Source organism: Oncorhynchus mykiss, chromosome 28 (assembly GCF_013265735.2).
Source record: "Oncorhynchus mykiss isolate Arlee chromosome 28, USDA_OmykA_1.1, whole genome shotgun sequence".
Taxonomy (NCBI): domain Eukaryota; kingdom Metazoa; phylum Chordata; class Actinopteri; order Salmoniformes; family Salmonidae; genus Oncorhynchus; species Oncorhynchus mykiss.
The window spans coordinates 27,155,862-27,175,507 of NC_048592.1; the positions used below are offsets into that span (position 1 = coordinate 27,155,862).

The following is a 19,646-nucleotide window of genomic DNA, read 5'->3' on the forward strand; positions in this document are numbered from 1 at the left end:
TCTGATCGGGGTCCCCAGTTCACGTCCCGAGTATGGAGGGCGTTCATGGAGCGTCTGGGGATCTCGGTCAACCTGACCTCCGGTTATCACCCTGAAAGTAATGGGCAGGTGGAGAGAGTAAACCAGGAGGTGGGTAGGTTTCTGCGGTCGTACTGCCAGGACCGGCCAGGGGAGTGGGCGAGATACATCCCCTGGGCGGAAATGGCCCAGAACTCATTACGCCACTCCTCTACTAATGTGTCCCCCTTTCATTGTGTGTTGGGGTACCAGCCGGTCCTGGCACCGTGGCATCCGAGCCAGACCGAGGCTCCTGCGGTGGAGGAATGGGTGCAGCGCTCCAAAGTAACCTGGAGGGCCGTCCAGGAATCCCTTCAACAGGCTAGTGGACGGCAGAAAAGGAGTGCTGACCGCCACCGCAGTGAGGCCCCCGTGTTTGTACCAGGGGACAGGGTCTGGCTCTCGACCCGAAACCTGCCCCTCCGCGTGCCCTGCCGGAAGCTTGGCCGCAGTGTGTAGGGCCGTTCAAAGTCCTGAGGAGAATAAACGAGGTGTGTTATCGATTACAACTCCCTTCCTATTATCGTATTAACCCCTCGTTTCATGTGTCTCTCCTCAGGCCGGTGGTAGCTGGTCCCCTACAGGACGGTGAGGTGCTGGAGGTCCCTCCTCCCCCTCTGGACATCGAGGGGTCCCCGGCGTATACGATACGGGCCATTCTGGACTCGAGACGCCGGGTGAGGGGCCTGCAGTACCTCGTGGACTGGGAGGGGTACGGTCCGGAGGAGAGGTGCTGGGTACCCACCAGGGACATTTTGGATCCGTCAATGTTGAGGGATTTGCATCGCCTCCATCCGGATCGCCCTGCGCCTCGTCCTCCGGGTCGACCTCGAGGCCGGTGTCGGCGCGCTGCGGGAGCCACGCGTCAAGGGGGGGGTACTTTCACGACTCCGACCAAAGGACACTCCCCTTCCCGTTCGGGTGGCGCTCGGCGGTCGTCGTCGCCGGCCTACTAGCTGCTACTGATTATTTCCTCCCCCTCCTTATGTGTTGATTGTGTGCACCTGTTTTGAGTTAGGTAGTAGGCTTTATTAGTCAGCCGGCCCGCAGGGTTCCTTGTGCGGGATTAATTATTGTGATCGTCTGTTTGGTGTACTTGTCTGCACGTCTATTGGGTTTTGTGTTTTCCCATTTTGTGGGTTTTTCCCTGGACAGTTTAAGTCCCCCTGTTTGGGGCATTTGTTTGTTCAGTACGCCCTGTGTTTTTGTGAGGGTTGGCTTATGTTCAGCGTTTATTCAGTGCATTAAAATAGCACTCCCCTGAACTCTCTGCTTCCTGCGCCTGACTCCTCACCCACTACACTCAGACCGTTACACCTCTCTCTAACACAACTGTTCTGTGGTTGATTGGTTTATTCATTATTTTCTTTGTTTCTTGGTGCGTTTGTATTTTATTTCCAGGACAATGCACAACTTCTCTGTTGCATTATTGAGGAAATTAGCCCATTGAGCTCCATTTTGTATTCTTGTATGTATTCTCTCTATATATGAGAGAGAGATGCTCTTCCAATCTGTGTTGTTGACTAGCCTCTACAGAGAACTCATCTCATTTCCTGTGTGTGTGTGTGTCCTGTCCTGTCTGCTAGACTGGTTTCATCAGATAGCCCTGCCTGCCTGGTGTTTTGTCTCCACCACTGATGCATTCATCAATCTCAATGTGCTGCTGTTGGCATCCTTATATCACATCATCAGCCTAATGCATTTGTTTATTACTGGGAGAAAATGGAACATGGGGGATTGTGTGTGTGTGTGTGTGTGTGTGTGTGTGTGTGTGTGTGTGTGTGTGTGTGTGTGTGTGTGTGTGTGTGTGTGTGTGTGTGTGTGTGTGTGTGTGTTAGGGATGGCACGATTACCATATAACCTACGGTTATGGATAAAGACCGCCATGAAAATAAAATAACCTTCATAACCACTTAAAAATATATTCAACAACATTTTGTGAGGGGGAGGAACAGCTGACTGAAGATGAGACAGCCGGGCATCTGAGTGATTTAGTCCATTTCTGGTATAACATGGACTCTTAACAACATGATGATACTTTGTTGCCCCTTGCTGAAACATGCAAGGTGTTGAAGCAAGCGATGAATAGAATGGAATAAACTCATGGGTACACTTGCAACGGCTGCCTGATATTGTGTTGGAATAATTTCCTTGGTAATGTAGAATTTTCATCCAAATTATGTTAACTGATGTGGCTCATGCAATGGAATGCATTTTTTGTCATGTCAGTTGAGTTGAATCAACAAATCACAGCACATATTGATGGGTACACTTCCTGCTTTTACTTCCTGCTTTGCTCCTATGGGTACACTCGCAATGGCCGCCAGTCCACCCATTATGCCATCATTGACTTGAATGGGATTCCCATTCTATTCATTCTATTTCTATGGCAGCACATGTGGTCAGAAGCGGAGGAAAGGGGAAAATGTGAAGAAGAAAATAATTGCTATTCTAAAGGTTATTACGTAGTCCACAGTCATTTGGCTGGCCAATTACCGCCATCCACAATTCCATGACAGTCACAGCCCTAGTGTGTGTGTGTGTGTGTGTGTGTGTACAGTATCAGGCTGGCAGATATGAATACATCCTGGCTTGCCCTCAGTCTCTGGCCCTGAGGGAACTTGAAGGGACCGGATGTGATTGTAAATAACATGAATCATAGACAGTATAACATCATCATCAACCCATAACACACACACACACACACACACACACCTTACACTCTCCATTTGATGTGGTTGCATCACGTATGCATGTTTATGTGAGTGTGTGTAGCTGTACATTGTAGGTGACCATGTTTAAGTGTATTACCACAATATGCATAATATGTACAGTGTGGAACTCACCTGGGCCATGAGTGTGTGTTTGTGTGTTGAACTCACCTGGGCCATGAGTGTGTGTTTGTGTGTTGAACTCACCTGGGCCATGAGTGTGTGTTTGTGTGTTGAACTCACCTGGGCCATGGAGGGCGAGTGCAGAGACAGCGGGTGTCCGCTGAGCTGTTGCTGGTGGTGCATTCCTAGGTGAGAGTGGGAGTGGAGGGGCGGGCTGATCTGGAGGGGAGGGGTTGTCGCCGCCGCCATGCTGCCCAGAGACACTCCGCCTGGATGGGGTCCACTGGCCCGGGGGGCCACCCCCCTGGAGAGACCCTGGAGGGGGGACAGGTGGGGGCTGAGGCCGGCCTGGTGCTGCTGGGACTGCTGTTGCTGGTGGTGGGGGTGGGGGTGGTGGCTCTGGTGGTGGTAGGGGTGGCTCATGTAGAGGCTGGGGTGGGAGTGATGGGGGTGGGGGTGCTGCTGGCCTGATCCGGGGAACACGGGGGGCTTGGGCCCCAGCATAGAGGTGGCCTGGGACACCTTGACTTCACCTGGATCAATGTAACTCTGAAGGAGGGGAGAGAGAACAGGAAAGACAGAGATGGAAGAGGGTAAAGAGTGTAACAGTGTTACCTTATCAGAGTCATACAGTCATAGAGAATCAACTGACCACAGCTCTCATGAAGACATGTTTATGTCTGGGTCCCTACCTGTGAGAGCAGGCTCGCTCTGTACGCAGCCAGCTGTTTCAGGTACTCCTTCTTGGCCGTCTCTGTCTTCTTTTTGTACACCTATAAAAACACCAAGAAAGAACAGTAAACATTTGCACTTTGGTTGCCAATTCTTTCTCTTTTTTTTAATGGGGTTAGTGTTTTTGTCATATGAATGTGTTATAATGCTTCATAAAGTATAATAGCTGTAGTTGGGGCATCTGGATAATACTCAAAAGCTTTCCAATTTATATAGGACTAGATTGTTCCTCTTCACTATCCATCCATCTGTCTGTCTTTGCCTGTCTGTCTGGGTGTCATTATTTACCGATAATAAATCTGGTCTCTCTCCAGGAAGTACATTGTCCTGTCCTCAGACAGACATCCACCCTCATTCCTCCACCCTCACACACCCTCTGGAGGTGTGTGCGTGTTTGCATAAGAATGTGTTTCTGTGTATGTGTGTGCGCGTGTGTGTAATAGGACAATAGCACAGCGCTTACTACAATAGAATAAATATGGAAAAGCTTGCTCTACTATTTGCTTATGTCAAGAGGCCATTTGTTAGTCGAAACACACAGTAGCATGATTCACAGTAGCAGAGCCACAGGACCAGGGAGAGCCAATGACTTCTACTGTGAAACTGTGACAAGGTTTGAAATTCCAAATTAAAACAAATAGCATTTTTGTGAGGACAATAAAGTTTTTTTCTAATCTAATTAATGTATTCTAATCTATTCTATAGCATCAGTGGGGCTGTTCCTGTTTAATGAAGTCGAACAAGGAAGTGTACAGTACAGTCGCGCACTTTGGCCCTTTGTTCTGCAACCAAACAATCATGTCCTGCACTTTACAACTTCAAACCCCACTCATTTAGAAAAAAGGGTTGAATTGTCCTGTATTTCAGTCAGACATTACAACCAGTCACGTTGCGCTAATGAAAAGATATACAGTGCCTTCAGAAAGTATTTACAAACACGACATTCTTACATTTTGTTGTGTTACAGCCTGACTTTAAAATGGATTCAATTGAGATATTTTGTCACTGGCCTACACCCAATACACCATAATGTCAAAGTGGAATGATTTTTTCAAATTCTTAAAAAATGAAGGGCTGAAATGTCTTGAGTCAACAAGTATTCAATCCCTTTTATAGCAAGCCTACATAAGTTCAGGAGTAAACACAACAAGTCACATAATAAATTGCACGGACTCTGTGTGCAATAAGTGTTTAACATGATTTTTGAACGACTACCTCATCTCTGTACCCCCACACATACAATTATCTGTAAGGTCTCTCAGTCGAGCAGTGAATTTCAAACACAGATTCAACCACAAAGACCAGGGAGGTTTTCCAATGCCTCGCAAAGAACAGCACCTATTGGTAGATGGGTAAAAAAAGCAGACATTGAATATCCCTTTGAGCATGGTGAAGTTATTAATTACACTTTGATCAATACACCCAGTCACAACAAAGATAGAGGCGTCCTTCCTAACTCAGTTGCCGGAGAGGAAGGAAACCACTCAGGGATTTCACCATGGGGCCAACGGTGACTTTAAAACAGTTACAGAGTTTAATGGCTGAGGATGGATCAGCAACATCGTGCTTACTCCACAATACTAACATCATTGACAGTGTTAGGAGTGTGTACGGGAGGCAAAGTTAGGTGCAGGAGAGCAGAGTGCAGTAAACAGGCACACTTTAATTCCGGTCCAAAAACGACAACACATAAAAACATAAACGTGCCAAAAACACGGAACATAACAAAAGTATGGTGCCTGACAATATCCACATAACAATAAACAATTACACACAAAGACATGGAGGGGGACAGAGGACTAAATACATGCAGTGTGGTTATGGAATGAAAACCAGGTGTGTAGGGAACAAGACAAAACAAATGGACATATGAGAAATGGAGTGGCGATGGCTAGAAAACCGGTGACGCCGATCGCCGCCCGAACAAGGAGAGGAGAACGCTGCCCGAACAAGGAGAGGAGAACGCCGCCCGAACAAGGAGAGGAGAACGCCGCCCGAACAAGGAGAGGAGAACGCTGCCCGAACAAGGAGAGGAGCCGACTTCAGCGGAAGTTGTGACAGACAGAGTGAAAAGAAGGAAGCCTGTACAACAAGGCACTGCAGTTATTTTGCAAAAAATGTGGCAAAGCAATTCACTTTTAGTTCTGAATACAGTGTTATGTTTGGGGCAAATCCAATACAACTCTTTACGGAGTAGCACTCTCCATATATTCAAGCATCGCGGTGGCTGCATTAGTTTATGCTTGTAATCATTAAGGACTGCAGAGTTTTTCAGTAACTAAAATAAATGGAATAGTGCTAAGTACAGGCAAAATCCTAGAGGAAAACCTGGTTCAGTCTACTTTCCAACAGACACTGGGAGATGAATTCACCTTTCAGCAGGACAATAACCTAAAACACAAGGCCAAATCTACACTGGAGTTAATTACCAAGAAGACATTGAATGTTCCTGTTTTGACTCGTCTACTTGAAAATCTATTGCAAGACCTGAAAATGGTTGTCTTGTAATCATCAACAACCAATTTGACAGAGCTTGAAGAATTTTGAAAATAATAATGGGCAAATGTTGCATAATCCAGGTGTGGACATCTCTTAGAGACTTACCCAGAAACACTCCACTGTAATCACTTTGTCAATATGCGGAATTGTGTGTAGATGGGTGAGAAAAACAATCAATTTAATCCTTTTATAATTCAGGCTGTAACACAACAAAATGTGGAATAAGTCAAGAGGTATGAATACTTTGTGAAGGCCCTGTATGTCATAAGGATGTAGTAGCCTACTGGTGATGTAAACACTTCTCCAATAGTTGCTGAGATTTGATATTTTGCACAGCCAAGACGAGACGTAGGCCAATGTCATAGGCCTATGGTCAACCAATCATATTTCTCAAATCCTTCCAGGCTAAATTCCAGCTAGAACAATGAGCCACCTACTTAAAAAAAGTGTGCTTTTGACGAAGAGCTACAAAATGAAATAGCAGTATTACACTGAAAGATAGATGGTCATTTTGTCAAATTTGTGAGGATCTCCGTGCTCATTAGTTGCTCATTCAACATTTTCTGCTACTTCAATCAAGCCTGTTTTAAATTTTTTTATTCATGTAGGCTAGACTGTCCTGCAAATGTCCCGCTAAATCCCCCTTTTGCTCCACATTTAGGTATTTTAAATGTGGTCACCCTAACTATAGGTGTTATACCTGTTTCTGTTCCTCTCCAAGGCCGTCCCACATGGAGGCCACTATCTTGGATACCTCTCCAAAAGTAGCATTGGGGTTGGATCCCTTGATGGCTGCCTGGGTGTCTCTGAAGAACAGAGCGTAGGCAGAGACTGGCTTCGAGGGTTCGTTGGGATCCTTCTTCTTCTTCTTCTTGGGGGTCTTGGGCTTTTTGGGCGTCTCGACCGCTGCCGGTCGCTTCTCTGCCTGCTGGGAGGAGAGATAGAAATGGTCAGACTAAATGGGTTTCTGGAGAGAGAGGAATTATTGTGGAATCGGTGTAATTGATTGATTAGATGATGGAACAGGATGGAAATGAAGGGTGAATATGCTAAACATACTGTAGGGCCCAGACTTTCCCTGACAATAGGAGCTGAGCAGAGAAATGTAAAACACATACTGTATGCTTCCTAACGTACACTGTAAAACCAAGTGTTTTGGATCTGAACACATAACTAGACACTTTTCTGGAACCATTTTTAAACATGGCAAGGCATTTAGTACTTCAACGAAAAAATTAAGTATTCTAGCTTTAATATTTCAAATATTTTTCATTGTGCTCCTAAATTTCTTTGTCTGCGCACTTGTGCTCCTTGTAAAAAAGGTCAGCGTAGAGCCCTGCGATTGAAAATATATATTTTTTTCCTGTTCAGCTGAAATTTAGGTAAGGTGACAGACAACACTGATCTGATTAAAAGGCATGTAAAGTCACATCAATTTCTAATGACTAAATGCACTCTAAACAGGACCATGGGAAGGTAAACACTAGTGTTTAAAATCTGAACACTTAGGAGATACAGGTGTTTTCCTGGTTGGAAACTGACCGGAAAAAGTTGACTATCATGTTTAATCTTGGATTCTAAACGCCTGTGCTTAAGATGAGAAGACTTAATGGCAAGTCTAAATGCCTTATGTTTAAACACTGATGTTTTGGTTATAAACATGTGACATATTTCATGGTTTTACTGTGTATATACCAAAAATATTGCTGAACATTCTGAAACATTTCTCTCAATTTACATGATCTTGGTCAATAGGAATGTACCGTTTGAAACAATTTGCTTTTATTGTGAGATAGTGAACATGAACCTGAGAGTTTGGAAACAGATAAAGAAAACAGTGTCTGTATGAAAGGACCTTGACAGATGGTCGTACCGGTAGTTTCAATTATGCCAGACGTTCCTTTCCATCACTGTGTTGAATATGTTTGTTTTATACTGATAACACAAAAATAGCCCTGCAGCTGAATAGCGCTCTGCACATTTCTGAAATGTTGACTGCATTCGATTTTATATTCCACTAAATTAAACATGATAATTTTTCCAGATTGTTTCATTTTCTAAAGGATTGTTATTTGCAGTTAAAACATACGGTGAAAATATGGCAAAGGTGTTTGGGAAAAGTACCCTTTGGATTGATTTACATAGTATTGCATACGCATGGAAAATGGCACCATTATATTAGCAATCACATAAGCATTAAGATAGCATCTCTCCACGGTGACGTTTTTCTCCAGGGAAAAGGGTAAACAAATGCAATGGCGCAAAGGTTACAGATGACTCACCCTTATACAAATGTGTGTGTGTGTGTGTGTGTGTGTGTGTGTGTGTGTGTGTGTGTGTGTGTGTGTGTGTGTGTGTGCGTGCGTGCGTGCGTGTGTGTGTGTGCGTGCGTTTGTATAGAATAGTGTGTGTGTGTGTAGGGCTGTGGCAGTCATGAAATTTTGTCAGCCGATAACTGTCATCCAAATAACTGTTGGTCTCAAATTAATTGACCTTTAATTAACATAAACACGTTTAGCATCTCCGACTTCCACGCATAGCCTACAAGCCACTGATGCGGACATCTACTTTTTAAAAAGTAGAATAAATCCATTTAATATAGCCTACGCCATCACAATAAATCCATTATTTATTTTAGGCACGTCTAAAGAAACATTATGATATGAAGAAAATGTTGAATATTCTGAGTCGTCCTTATGTTAAGGCCTTGATCTGGCTAGGCCGTATGGCTATGGGCTACATTAGTCCATTTAGCGGACAAGATTTGCTAATAATTCCCGTGGCATTATTGAATATTATTTTATAGTAAGAAGATTTCAAAGGGTAGTGTGCACATGCGGCTATTCTGTGTTGAACGTTTAACCAAGTGATAGTTTGAAACAGGTTCTTCTATATGCTTAGTTTAGAGTTATTTATGCAACTTTAGTTGGTATACAAACCTTAGAAAGTATTAGAAATTAAATAATATAGCCTAAGACTGCATGAATGACTCTAATGACGACAGGCATGATGACACTCTGCTCTGTTTCATGCGCAGGCTGCACACACTTCATCAGTCTCTAATTCACAATTTGACAAGCACTTGAAAATATTCTCAGACTATTCTCAATTTAATCTGGTCTTTACATATAGCCTACTAATATATGTGTGGAATTATTTTCTATTTAGAATGGCCCACAAAAAAACGTCATCCGTAGCCTGCACTCTAATCGCAAATGGAGGAAGAGCTTCCCGCGGTGAGATTTTTAATACGCCAGGTAGTAAAGCGGATTAAAGTGCTTAATTTTAAGAATTGAGCCATAAATATAGCAGACGAGAAAGATGGGATCCTCTTTTAAATAGTGGCCAGTCAAAACTCTGTTTTCACACGTGATTGCGCAATGACTGGCCTTATAAGAACACGTTTCACTAGGGTCTGTACGCTATGGGCTCTCCAACTGTGCTCCTAGGCCTATAGGCTAGGCTTAGAGATATTTGGCCACTTTAGTTGTGATACAAACCTTATCAAAACATAAAGGCCTATGGGCCAAGCTACTTGATACAAGAAACTATGATTTGAAAAAGTAACAAAAAAATGCAAGCAATGTTTCCTGCCTTAGACTGCACATGCTGGGCTTCATTCACAATTGATACTATTCTCTCAACTTCATCTTGTCTTTACATAAACTAAATAATATATGTGAAATTAGTTTTGACTTAGAATAGGCCATTATCATACACCTGTCAGAACAGGAGCAAGGTAAAACAAGATTTAAAAAATAAACAAATTAAAAAAAGAGAATGGAGGACGATTTTCCCATGGTTCCTTTTCATGCCAGCCAGGTAGGCTTCTATGGTTGGAAAGCGAAAGCAATGTGTTTAATATTTGGAAAGGTGAGAAATAAATATAGTAGGCCTAGCTTATTGAAAGCTGATTGGATCCTCCTCTTTTTAATAGAGGCCACCAAAACTCTATTTTCTCACGCAATTGTATACCATAGCCCAGTGGTTCCCAACCAGGAGTACTAACCCTGGGGGTACTCTGCCCATCCACAGGGGTACTTGAGAAGACTCATGAGACCATAGGCTTACTGGTAAAATACACATGAGGAGTTACTTTAGGGGAACTCCGGGCAGAGCAAAATTCAGTTGGTGGTACAGTAACCGAAAAAGGTTGGGAACCACTGGCATAGCCTATAACACTTATTTCATTCCATGCATCAACCAGGTATGAGGAGCTGGCTCTCACTGCCCAACAGGTGATATTCCACTCAAACAGACGGCAGGCGGCAGGGTAGCCTAGTGGTTAGAGCGTTGGACTAGTAACCCGGAAGGTTGTACGTTCAAACCCGGAAGGTTGTAAGTACAAATCTGTCGTTCTGCCCCTGAACAGGCAGTTAACCCACTAAGCCGTCATTGAAAATAAAAATTTGTTCTTAACTGACTTGCCTAGTTAAATAAAGGTAAAATAAAAAAATTACTAAAAACCTGAATGCCAGGGCTCTCATTAAGTGTTTGATTTGATTTACGATATCATTTGCATTGATGTCAGAGTAGTTTGAGGGACAATACAGTGCTGAGTACCAGACCATTAGGACCTGACGGAGGAACAATAGAGTACATTAGTGACTGGCCATCAGCAAGTTTGGTAAGCTACTAATGAGCATCAGAGCGCAGTTTTGAAGGAGCCTAGTTACCGTGACTCAACGGTCACATGGAATTTGACTGTGGTCATGCTGGTGTGGTGGTAATACGGTCACCGTAACAGCCCTAGGTGTGGATGTCTGTATTATAAAGAAGTAAAAAAAAATTGGTGCTTGTGTATGTGTGCATATTTGTGTATGAGGGCGTCAACATCGGTGTGTGTGTGTGGGCGTCGACATGTGTGTGTGTGAGGGCGTCAACATAGGTGTTTGTGTGTGAGGGCGTCAACATAGGTGTTTGTGTGTGAGGGCGTCAACATAGGTGTTTGTGTGTGAGGGCGTCGACATCAGTGTGTGTGAGAGGGCGTCGACATCAGTGTGTGCTTGTGTGTGTGTGTGTGTATGTGTGTGTGTGAGAGAGTCGTCGACATCAGTGTGTGTGTGTGTGAGAAAGGCTTCGACATCAGTGTGTGTGTGTGAGGGCGTCGACATCAGTGTGTGAGGCGTCGACATCAGTGTGTGTGAGGACGTCGAGATCAGTGTGTGTGTGTGTGTGTGAGAGAGAGAGGCGTCAACATCAGTGTGTGTGTGTGAGGACGTCAACATCAGTGTGTGTGTGAGAGAGGTGTCGACATCAGTGTGTGTGTGAGGTTGTCGACATCATTGTGTGTGTGTGTGTGTGTGAGAGAGAGAGGCGTCAACATCAGTGTGTGTGTGTGAGGACGTCGACATCAGTGTGTGTGTGTGTGAGGCATCGACATCAGTGTGTGTGTGTGTGAGGCATCGACATCAGTGTGTGTGTGTGAGGACGTCGACATCAGTGTGTGTGTGTGTGTGTGTGTGTGTGTGTAAGAGGCGTCGACATCAGTGTGTGTGTGTGAGGGCGTCGACATCAGTGTGTGTGTGTGAGGTCGTCGACGTGTGTGTGTGAGGCGTCGACATCAGTGTGTGTGTGTGTGTGTGTGTGTGTGTGTGTGTGTGCGTGCGTGTGTGTGAGAGAGAGAGAGGCATCAACATCAGTGTGTGTGTGTGTGAGGACGTCGACATCAGTGTGTGTGTGTGTGTGTGAGGCATCGACATCAGTGTGTGTGTGTGAGGATGTCGACATCAGTGTGTGTGTGTGTGTGTGAGAGAGAGGTGTCGACATCAGTGTGTGTGTGTGAGGTCGTCGACATCAGTGTGTGTATGTGTGTGTGTGTATGTGTGTATGTGTGTGTGTGAGAGGCGTCGACATCAGTGTGTGTGTGAGAGAGGCGTCGACATCAGTGTGTGTGTGTGAGGGCGTCGACATCAGTGTGTGTGTGTGTGAGGCGTCGACATCAGTGTGTGTGTGTGTGTGAGAGAGGTGTCGACATCAGTGTGTGTGTGTGAGGTCGTCGACATCAGTGTGTGTGTGTGTGTGTGTGTGTGTGAGAGGCGTCGACATCAGTGTGTGTGTGAGAGAGGCGTCGACATCAGTGTGTGTGCCAATCACTCTTCTCACCTTTATTGACTCTTCATTGTCATCCTCATGAACAGAGCTAGAAGGAGAGGGTGTGGCCGACTTGCTCCCAGGGGGAGATGGGGAATTATGGGTAACGTTGTTTCCGCTCAGTCCCAACTGGGTGTTGAGTTGTGATTGGTTGATGGTGGTAAGTTGACTCTGATGTCCCATGCCTGATTGGCTCCTGGATCTGAGTGCTTCCATTGGCTGATGGCTGCTGTACCGGGAATCGGAGTTGACCATTTGTTGCATCTGGGGGAAAAAATGTAGCGTTGTTTTTAAATGGCATTAAAATAGCATACAATAATGCTACTTTTAACTCTCTTTATCCCACTCCTAGAAACGCTCTTGAAACAGCTCTGCTCAGTCACACTCACTCACATATACACTCACTAATGGTTCTTCACACACATCTTTGTTTCAACCATGACTGAAATCCTAACTAACATTCTTCAGCATAAGAACAATGTAATTTTTGTCTTTCCACAGGAAACACGGTTGTAGGTTGTGCTTGAATAGCCTCTTCAGTGTGGCCCCCTGCCCCCACCCCACCCCAGAGTGTGGCCAGGTCACCTGATACCACAGGGACTGACAGGTCCGACGCCTCACACCTGCTATTGTCCCCGACACCATGTCATACACAATGTCCCCGACACCATGTCATACACAATGTCCCCGACACCATGTCATACACAATGTCCCCAACACCATGTCATACACATTGTCCCCGACACCATGTCATACACAATGTCCCCGACACCATGTCATACACAATGTCCCCGACAGGTGAGGCTTGGGCGGAGAGGCTCACCTCAACACCAGGACAGGTGAGGCTTGGGAGGAGAGGCTCACCTCAACACCAGGACAGGTGAGGCTTGGGAGGAGAGGCTCACCTCAACACCAGGACAGGTGAGGCTTGGGAGGAGAGGCTCACCTCAACACCAGGACAGGTGAGGCTTGGGAGGAGAGGCTCACCTTAACACCAGGACAGGTGACTCCTGTTAACTCTGTAATCTACAGAGATTACCTCCATCCCCTCCAGCAAACTAACACCTTCACCCCTTATATCACCAACGACCCCATGACCTCTTCTGCCTCTTCTCTCCTCTTTTTGAAGAATAGGTGAATAACACACTCTTTTTCCTCCAGGCTACTTCCTGTGCCCAACCACTGAGTTTCTCCTTATACAGATGTGTAACTGTTGGTACCGCCAGATAGAGCACATCATCGTAAAAGTTTAGCAACTGTCGGTTACAGTGGAAAACAACCTAATCCCCATGGTGACGTGAGGGAACTTTCCGAAGTATCGGAGAGGTGAGTCACAAGCCAGGTCATCATTATGACACTAATATGAATGGATACCAAAGATTATTTTATCTTTGTCTGACTAACAACCCTACCTTATGGTATCAATAACGTGGGTGGATTTCATTGGGAGGGGAAAATGCAAACTAGTGCATTACGAACAGGAAACTGGCGGTAGTGGAATGCTGGTAAAAAGCTAGATGTTAAGTTTTTTTTAATATAAAAGTGATTGGGGTAGTTTGGCTCATGACTGGCTAAGTAACATATTAGGAATTATTCTTTTTCCAACATCCCACCATCTCCCCCTCTGCTTAGTACATTTTAAATTAAGGAAAAAGTAAACTACTTATCTCTAGACCTACATCATTCTTTTGAATATCTTCTCAAATAAAAAGGTGTAAAGATACACTGCTTTTATCCCCGGGTTCTGTGAAAAAAATCACATCCCAGAACTGAATTTCTCTTCGACAATTTCTCTATTAATCGAACACTTACTCAAATAGAGTTCATTATATTCCCCTAACGGTGGTTAGCAACAATATGGCCAGAAACTGAGAGAATGAAGGCTAAACGTATAGAAGACATGGTTCCATCAGTCCAGCCTCTTTCATTCCTTGCCGCGGCAACAAGCTCTCAGCCTCGTTGCCTGGCAACCATAATTCATAGCCACTCTAAATGGATGTTCTGTGAGAACATTAAGGTGAATGGGAACAAAATACCCTTTGTCAATCTGGGGAGTCTTTCAGCCAGCAGGTCATCCACCCCTGCTCCTTTTCCCTTCTTGCAAAAAACAACAACAACAATTTACGAATGTTGAGCAATAGAAAACACTAATGTTTAAGTTACTTAGTGAATGTGAAACATAATATTTAAAAATATATATATATTTGACCTTTATTTAACTAGGCAAGTCAGTTAAGAACAAATTCTTATTTTCAATGACGGCCTAGGAACAGTGGGTCTGTTCAGGGGCAGAACGGTAGATTTACCTTTACCTTGTCAGCTCGGGGATTCGAGCCAAGATGTAACTACTTAGTGAATGTGAAACATAATATGGTCATAGACAAGATGTTAACTACTTAGTGAATGTGAAACATAATATGGTCATAGACAAGATGTTAACTACTTAGTGAATGTGAAACATAATATGGTCATAGACAAGATGTTAACTACTTAGTGAATGTGAAACATAATATGGTCATAGACAAGATGTTAACTACTTAGTGAATGTGAAACATAATATGGTCATAGACAAGATGTTTTAGCTACTTAGTGAATGTGAAACATAATATGGTCATAGACAAGATGTTAACTACTTAGTGAATGTGAAACATAATATGGTCATAGACAAGATGTTAACTACTTAGTGAATGTGAAACATAATATGGTCATAGACAAGATGTTTGGCCTAAAGTGGAAAATAAGCTGATATGTCCAGCCTTGGAAATCATTAAGTCCCACATTGAAAAGGGAAATTGGGTTATATGGTTTAAGAATGAGGCTATGAGGTTCCATATCCCTGGCTAGTAGGACCTGGGAGCTAAACACACACAGCTACACAGGTCTGATTAATGGAAATAAATATGCACTAGGGAAAATCATAAAGACCATGTAGCTCCTCAGTGGTGGAGGTGCTGATGACACATAATATTGAATATGGTGAACATGGCCAAAGGCAGAAAGAATAATGTCTGAGAGCGGGAGGTGAGAAGTTTCACTTTGACGAGAATGGGAGATGATCTCCAATACCTATGCAGAGTAGTTAACCACGGTTAGTCATGTCACCTATCACATTGTGAGGTTTCTGCATGGAAAGACAAATCTAAAAGTTAAAGTTTCGTTTCATCCCTTTTTCAAAAGTCAAGACTTGCATTGAGTGTATTTCTTCTGAATGTCACCCCACTAGATTGTTTTCGATTTCTAGTGAATAAATATCAGGGGAAAACTCCCCATCAACCATCTAAAAACGAATGGGTCATCCATTAGTACAGCGGAGACCCAATGGGGTGTCCAGGATTTTGTTCTATCCCTGCACCAACACACCTGATTGAACCAACCAACCGCTCGTCAAGCCCTCGATTACTTGGATCAGGTGTGTTGTTACTGGTATGGAACATATGCCTGCACCCACAGCTGCCCTCCAGAGCAGAAAATCGCACACTGCTTGCTAGTGGCATCAGGCTAGACTCACCACAGACAGGGTGCTGGACATCAGGCTGCCATTTTGGCTCAAGAGCCCTCCATCCTGGCCCATCATGTCCATTCCCTGAAGGTGGAAGGGGTGTAGGCCACTCTGGGAGTGAACGGGAGCCAGCGGGTGGTAGGAGCCAGACTCCGACTCTGGTAGGTGGGGGTGCAGCATGTGTTCTGGGATGGTGGGAGGTGTGATGGGGGGAATGTTGAAGTCTTCATCCCCCAAACTGGGCACTGGGTAGGACTGTAAAAGAAGAGGAGCGGGAGAAACAGAATATGTTAGAGAATAATAACATAGCAATATTAGCATTTAGGAGAAATGTTTTAGTGGATGCAAGTCCAACCAAACTGAGCACTCAAACACATTAGGCTAAGAGCACAGTAGAGGTGGATGCTACACATTGATACTAGTGGATGAGGTGAGTTTCCCCTGTACAACATAAAGCTCTTTGAGTGTCTGAAAATCAATCCAATTCATTATTACTACAGTATTATATTACAGCTCAACTACAGCACTGCGATGCAGAACATGCAGATGGCTTCAGATAATTATAGTAGTCATTAATAGACTACTATAGTTCCATGAGTCTTTTTTAAGACTGCAGTGGGACTTCTGTAAATACCTCCTAAATTAGTTCTATTATTAGAAGGCAATTAGGATTAATGATGTACACTGCCTTGAACGATTCTTATGATCAACAATACCAACAATGAGGATTAATGATGTACACTGCCTTGAACGATTCTTATGATCAACAATACCAACAATGAGGATTAATGATGTACACTGCCTTGAACGATTCTTATGATCAACAATACCAACAATGAGGATTAATGATGTACACTGCCTTGAACGATTCTTATGATCAACAATACCAACAATGAGGATTAATCATCATCGTTAATGCAATCCCGATTACTTGACTTAATTCATGCATACACGATCAACTACACATAGGAAACATATAAGTTCATTTCACATGTAACCAAATGTGTGTAAATGCATTAGGCATGTTTTTGAATGATTCCGGCTAAATAAAAGGGGGTTTGAGGGTATGTAAATGTATGTAAAAAAAAGTCCCTCATTAACGTCTAATTAAAAGGCTTATTTTATGCGTCTCCACAGTCAGTTCCACTTGGCTGTGCAGGATGATCTGTCTCCCTCTCAATCTCTTTGGACCCCTTTTTAGCTCAGAAAATGTATAGCAGACAAGGTAGATGAGAGGCAGTAAAAATCTGAAGCAAACCATAAATTATTCTATAAACACGGCCAAAAACTGCACTCACCTCGAATCAACAGGAAATGTGTGTTAAGGTATCTGTACCAGTGGAGGATAGTGGGAGGAGCTATAAGAGGATGGGTTCATTGTAATGGCTGGAATGGCGTAAATGGAACGGAGTAAAACATGGTTTCCATATGTTTGATGTGTTAGATACCGTTCCATTCATTCCATTCCAGCCATTAAAATGGGCCTGTCCTCCTATAGCTCCTCCCACCAACCTCCTCTGGTCTATACAGCTCTGAAATAGGAACCATTTCCATAAAGAGAGAAATAACTATTCAAGACATCAACTTGCTGTTGATCAATTAGACCCACACAATTTAGTTTTACTCTGTGAAGCGTTCCAAAAGACGACAGCACAACAAATCACACTTCTGACACAAGTAAAATGTTTTATTTTTCTCTCTACCCCAGAAGTGTCTTTTTCCCAGTTTCATCAGAGGGCTCAGGAGTTACACTCTGCCTCTACTACCTCCTCGTTGATTCCCTCCAAGATTTTCATTACCACTAATTTACAGCTTTTATTTGCTGAAAACAAAATGGAGCTGACAGACAGCCAACTCCAGGCAATTAGGCAGAGAATCAGTTCCAAAACCCATCTCTACTGAAATACCAGCCCAACTGTTCTTTTAAAAGACGGTAATAATCGTTTTAATGAGCTTCCTTCAGCTTCTCTCTCTCTCTCTCTCTCTCTCTCGCTCTCTCTCTCTGCTAAAAGCCAACATTTTGCATTCATTTGCATATTTGATTGTGTTTCCTCTCACAGATGTCGAAGTTGGTTGGTTGGTAGGAAATATGTTGGCACAATTCATACAGTAAGGTTTTCAGGAACGCGAATTGATTTTACTGTCATAAAAACAAAAAGATTGTCATAATGGTTGTTGCCTGGGGGTTACTTGATGATATTGATATTGCTTCAAATTTGACAAATGATTTTGTTTTGCTTATCATTTCTCTATACATAGGCCTACAGACAGACCTTACATTGGGACTTAATAAAAGGCCAAGTCAATGTTGTGGCAAAGGCGTTTCAAAGTATGGACATAAAACATTGATAATTACATAACAACAACAAACATGACAGTTACATAACTAACTTCCTGTGCAGAGTTCTAATGTAGTTGTTGTTTTTAAACTCTGTGGCCCTCCAAGAAAAACACTCAATATACAGTATGCACCCATCTACTCTGGTTTTCTAATAACTCACACTGAAGAGAGTCATGGAAGAACTTGAGTCAAGGCCAGACACACAGCAATGTTACATGTGTAACATGAGAGTGATGGTTACCAAGTGATCAAGAGGAGAGAAGAGAGACAAACCATCAATGGATAGAGAGAGAGAGAGACAGAGAGAAAAATATGTACTGTATTGTAAACCTGTAAATCAGGGATGGGCAACTTTGATGGGTGTGGGGGCCACAAAGAATCGGAACTCTTTACCCACATCCATACCCACACATCAGGTCAGAGCCGACCCTAGCCTTTTGGGGGCCCTAAGTGAAATTTCGTTGGAGGCCCACCCCCCAACTAAATTACTATTCTAACTCTCAACAGTAAGTTGAAACCCCAACTGAGTTCCAACATTTGAAAATGTTTTATTTGGAAATGAAATGGCGGGTCTACAAAAGTGAGGCCGAGCCACCAGTTGCTCATCCCTGTTATAAATCATCCTGTCTATTAGTGACTTCATCATCTGTAATAAAGGTGAGGAATTGGATGTCCAGGGTCACAGCATCAGGGGGTAAGATGTCAATACAGCGACACTTGTTACTGTTCAGTCTGTTTGATCTTGGAGACTATGATGAAGACAAATACAATGTGTTGTTTCATGTTGTCCTCACTTTCTAACACATCTACACCATCTGCAGTGAATAAAAATAGAAAGATAAGTAACATATTGGACCTTTAAATGTTACAAAAGCGGCAAAAAAGACTCTTCGAATTTCTTGTGGTCAAGAAGGTGTTACTTAAGTTAAGAACCCTACAGTAAAGATACAGTATGCCCACACAGCAGTAGCCTTGTGATTAGGGGTGCACATTTTGGGGAATATTCAGAGGTGGAAACTTTCCGTGTGAATTAACGGGAATATATGGGAATTAACAGGAATATATGAGAACTAATGGAAATACGCAAATTAATATTAACACCATTTAAATGTAGATGTTTTTTGTATTGGATATATTTACCATATCATATGGAGACAGAAACACAAACCTTTAACCTTATCATATCAGGAATCAAGGTAAGACCCAGATGCAGACTGTCGAAGTTACAATGTTTATTGTAGAAACAGGGGCAGGCAAAGACAGGTCAAGGCAGGCAGGGGTTGATAATCCAGGGTAAGGCAGAGGTACAGGATAGCAGGCAGACTCAGGGTCAGGGACAGGCAGAGAGGTCAGAAGGGTGGGTACAGGGTCAGGACAGGCAACGGTCAAAAACCAGGAGGACGAGAAAAGAGAGGCTGGGAAAAGATAGGAGCTGACAGGAAAATGCTGGCAAGCACAAGATGAACTGGAAACAAACAGACAGAGAACACAGGTATAAATACACAGGGGATAATTGGGAAGATGGGCGACACCTGGAGGCGGGTGGAGGACAGGTGAAACAGATCAGGGCGTGACATAAGTAGACATAATT

At 43.5% G+C, this 19,646-nt stretch overlaps 1 protein-coding gene across 1 annotated transcript in view; it reads right to left on the reverse strand.

The window, feature by feature from the left end:
- tox (thymocyte selection-associated high mobility group box) overlaps positions 1-19,646 on the reverse strand; it is a 101,763-nt gene that overhangs the window by 14,318 nt on the left and 67,799 nt on the right. Inside the window, exons 4-8 of the mRNA XM_036966420.1 lie at positions 15,724-15,969; positions 12,228-12,479; positions 6,823-7,050; positions 3,584-3,664; positions 3,012-3,440 (exon numbers count right to left, since the gene is read on the reverse strand). Of these exons, the coding sequence (XP_036822315.1) occupies positions 3,012-3,440; positions 3,584-3,664; positions 6,823-7,050; positions 12,228-12,479; positions 15,724-15,969 (1,236 nt within the window). The remainder of the gene's footprint in view (positions 1-3,011; positions 3,441-3,583; positions 3,665-6,822; positions 7,051-12,227; positions 12,480-15,723; positions 15,970-19,646) is intronic.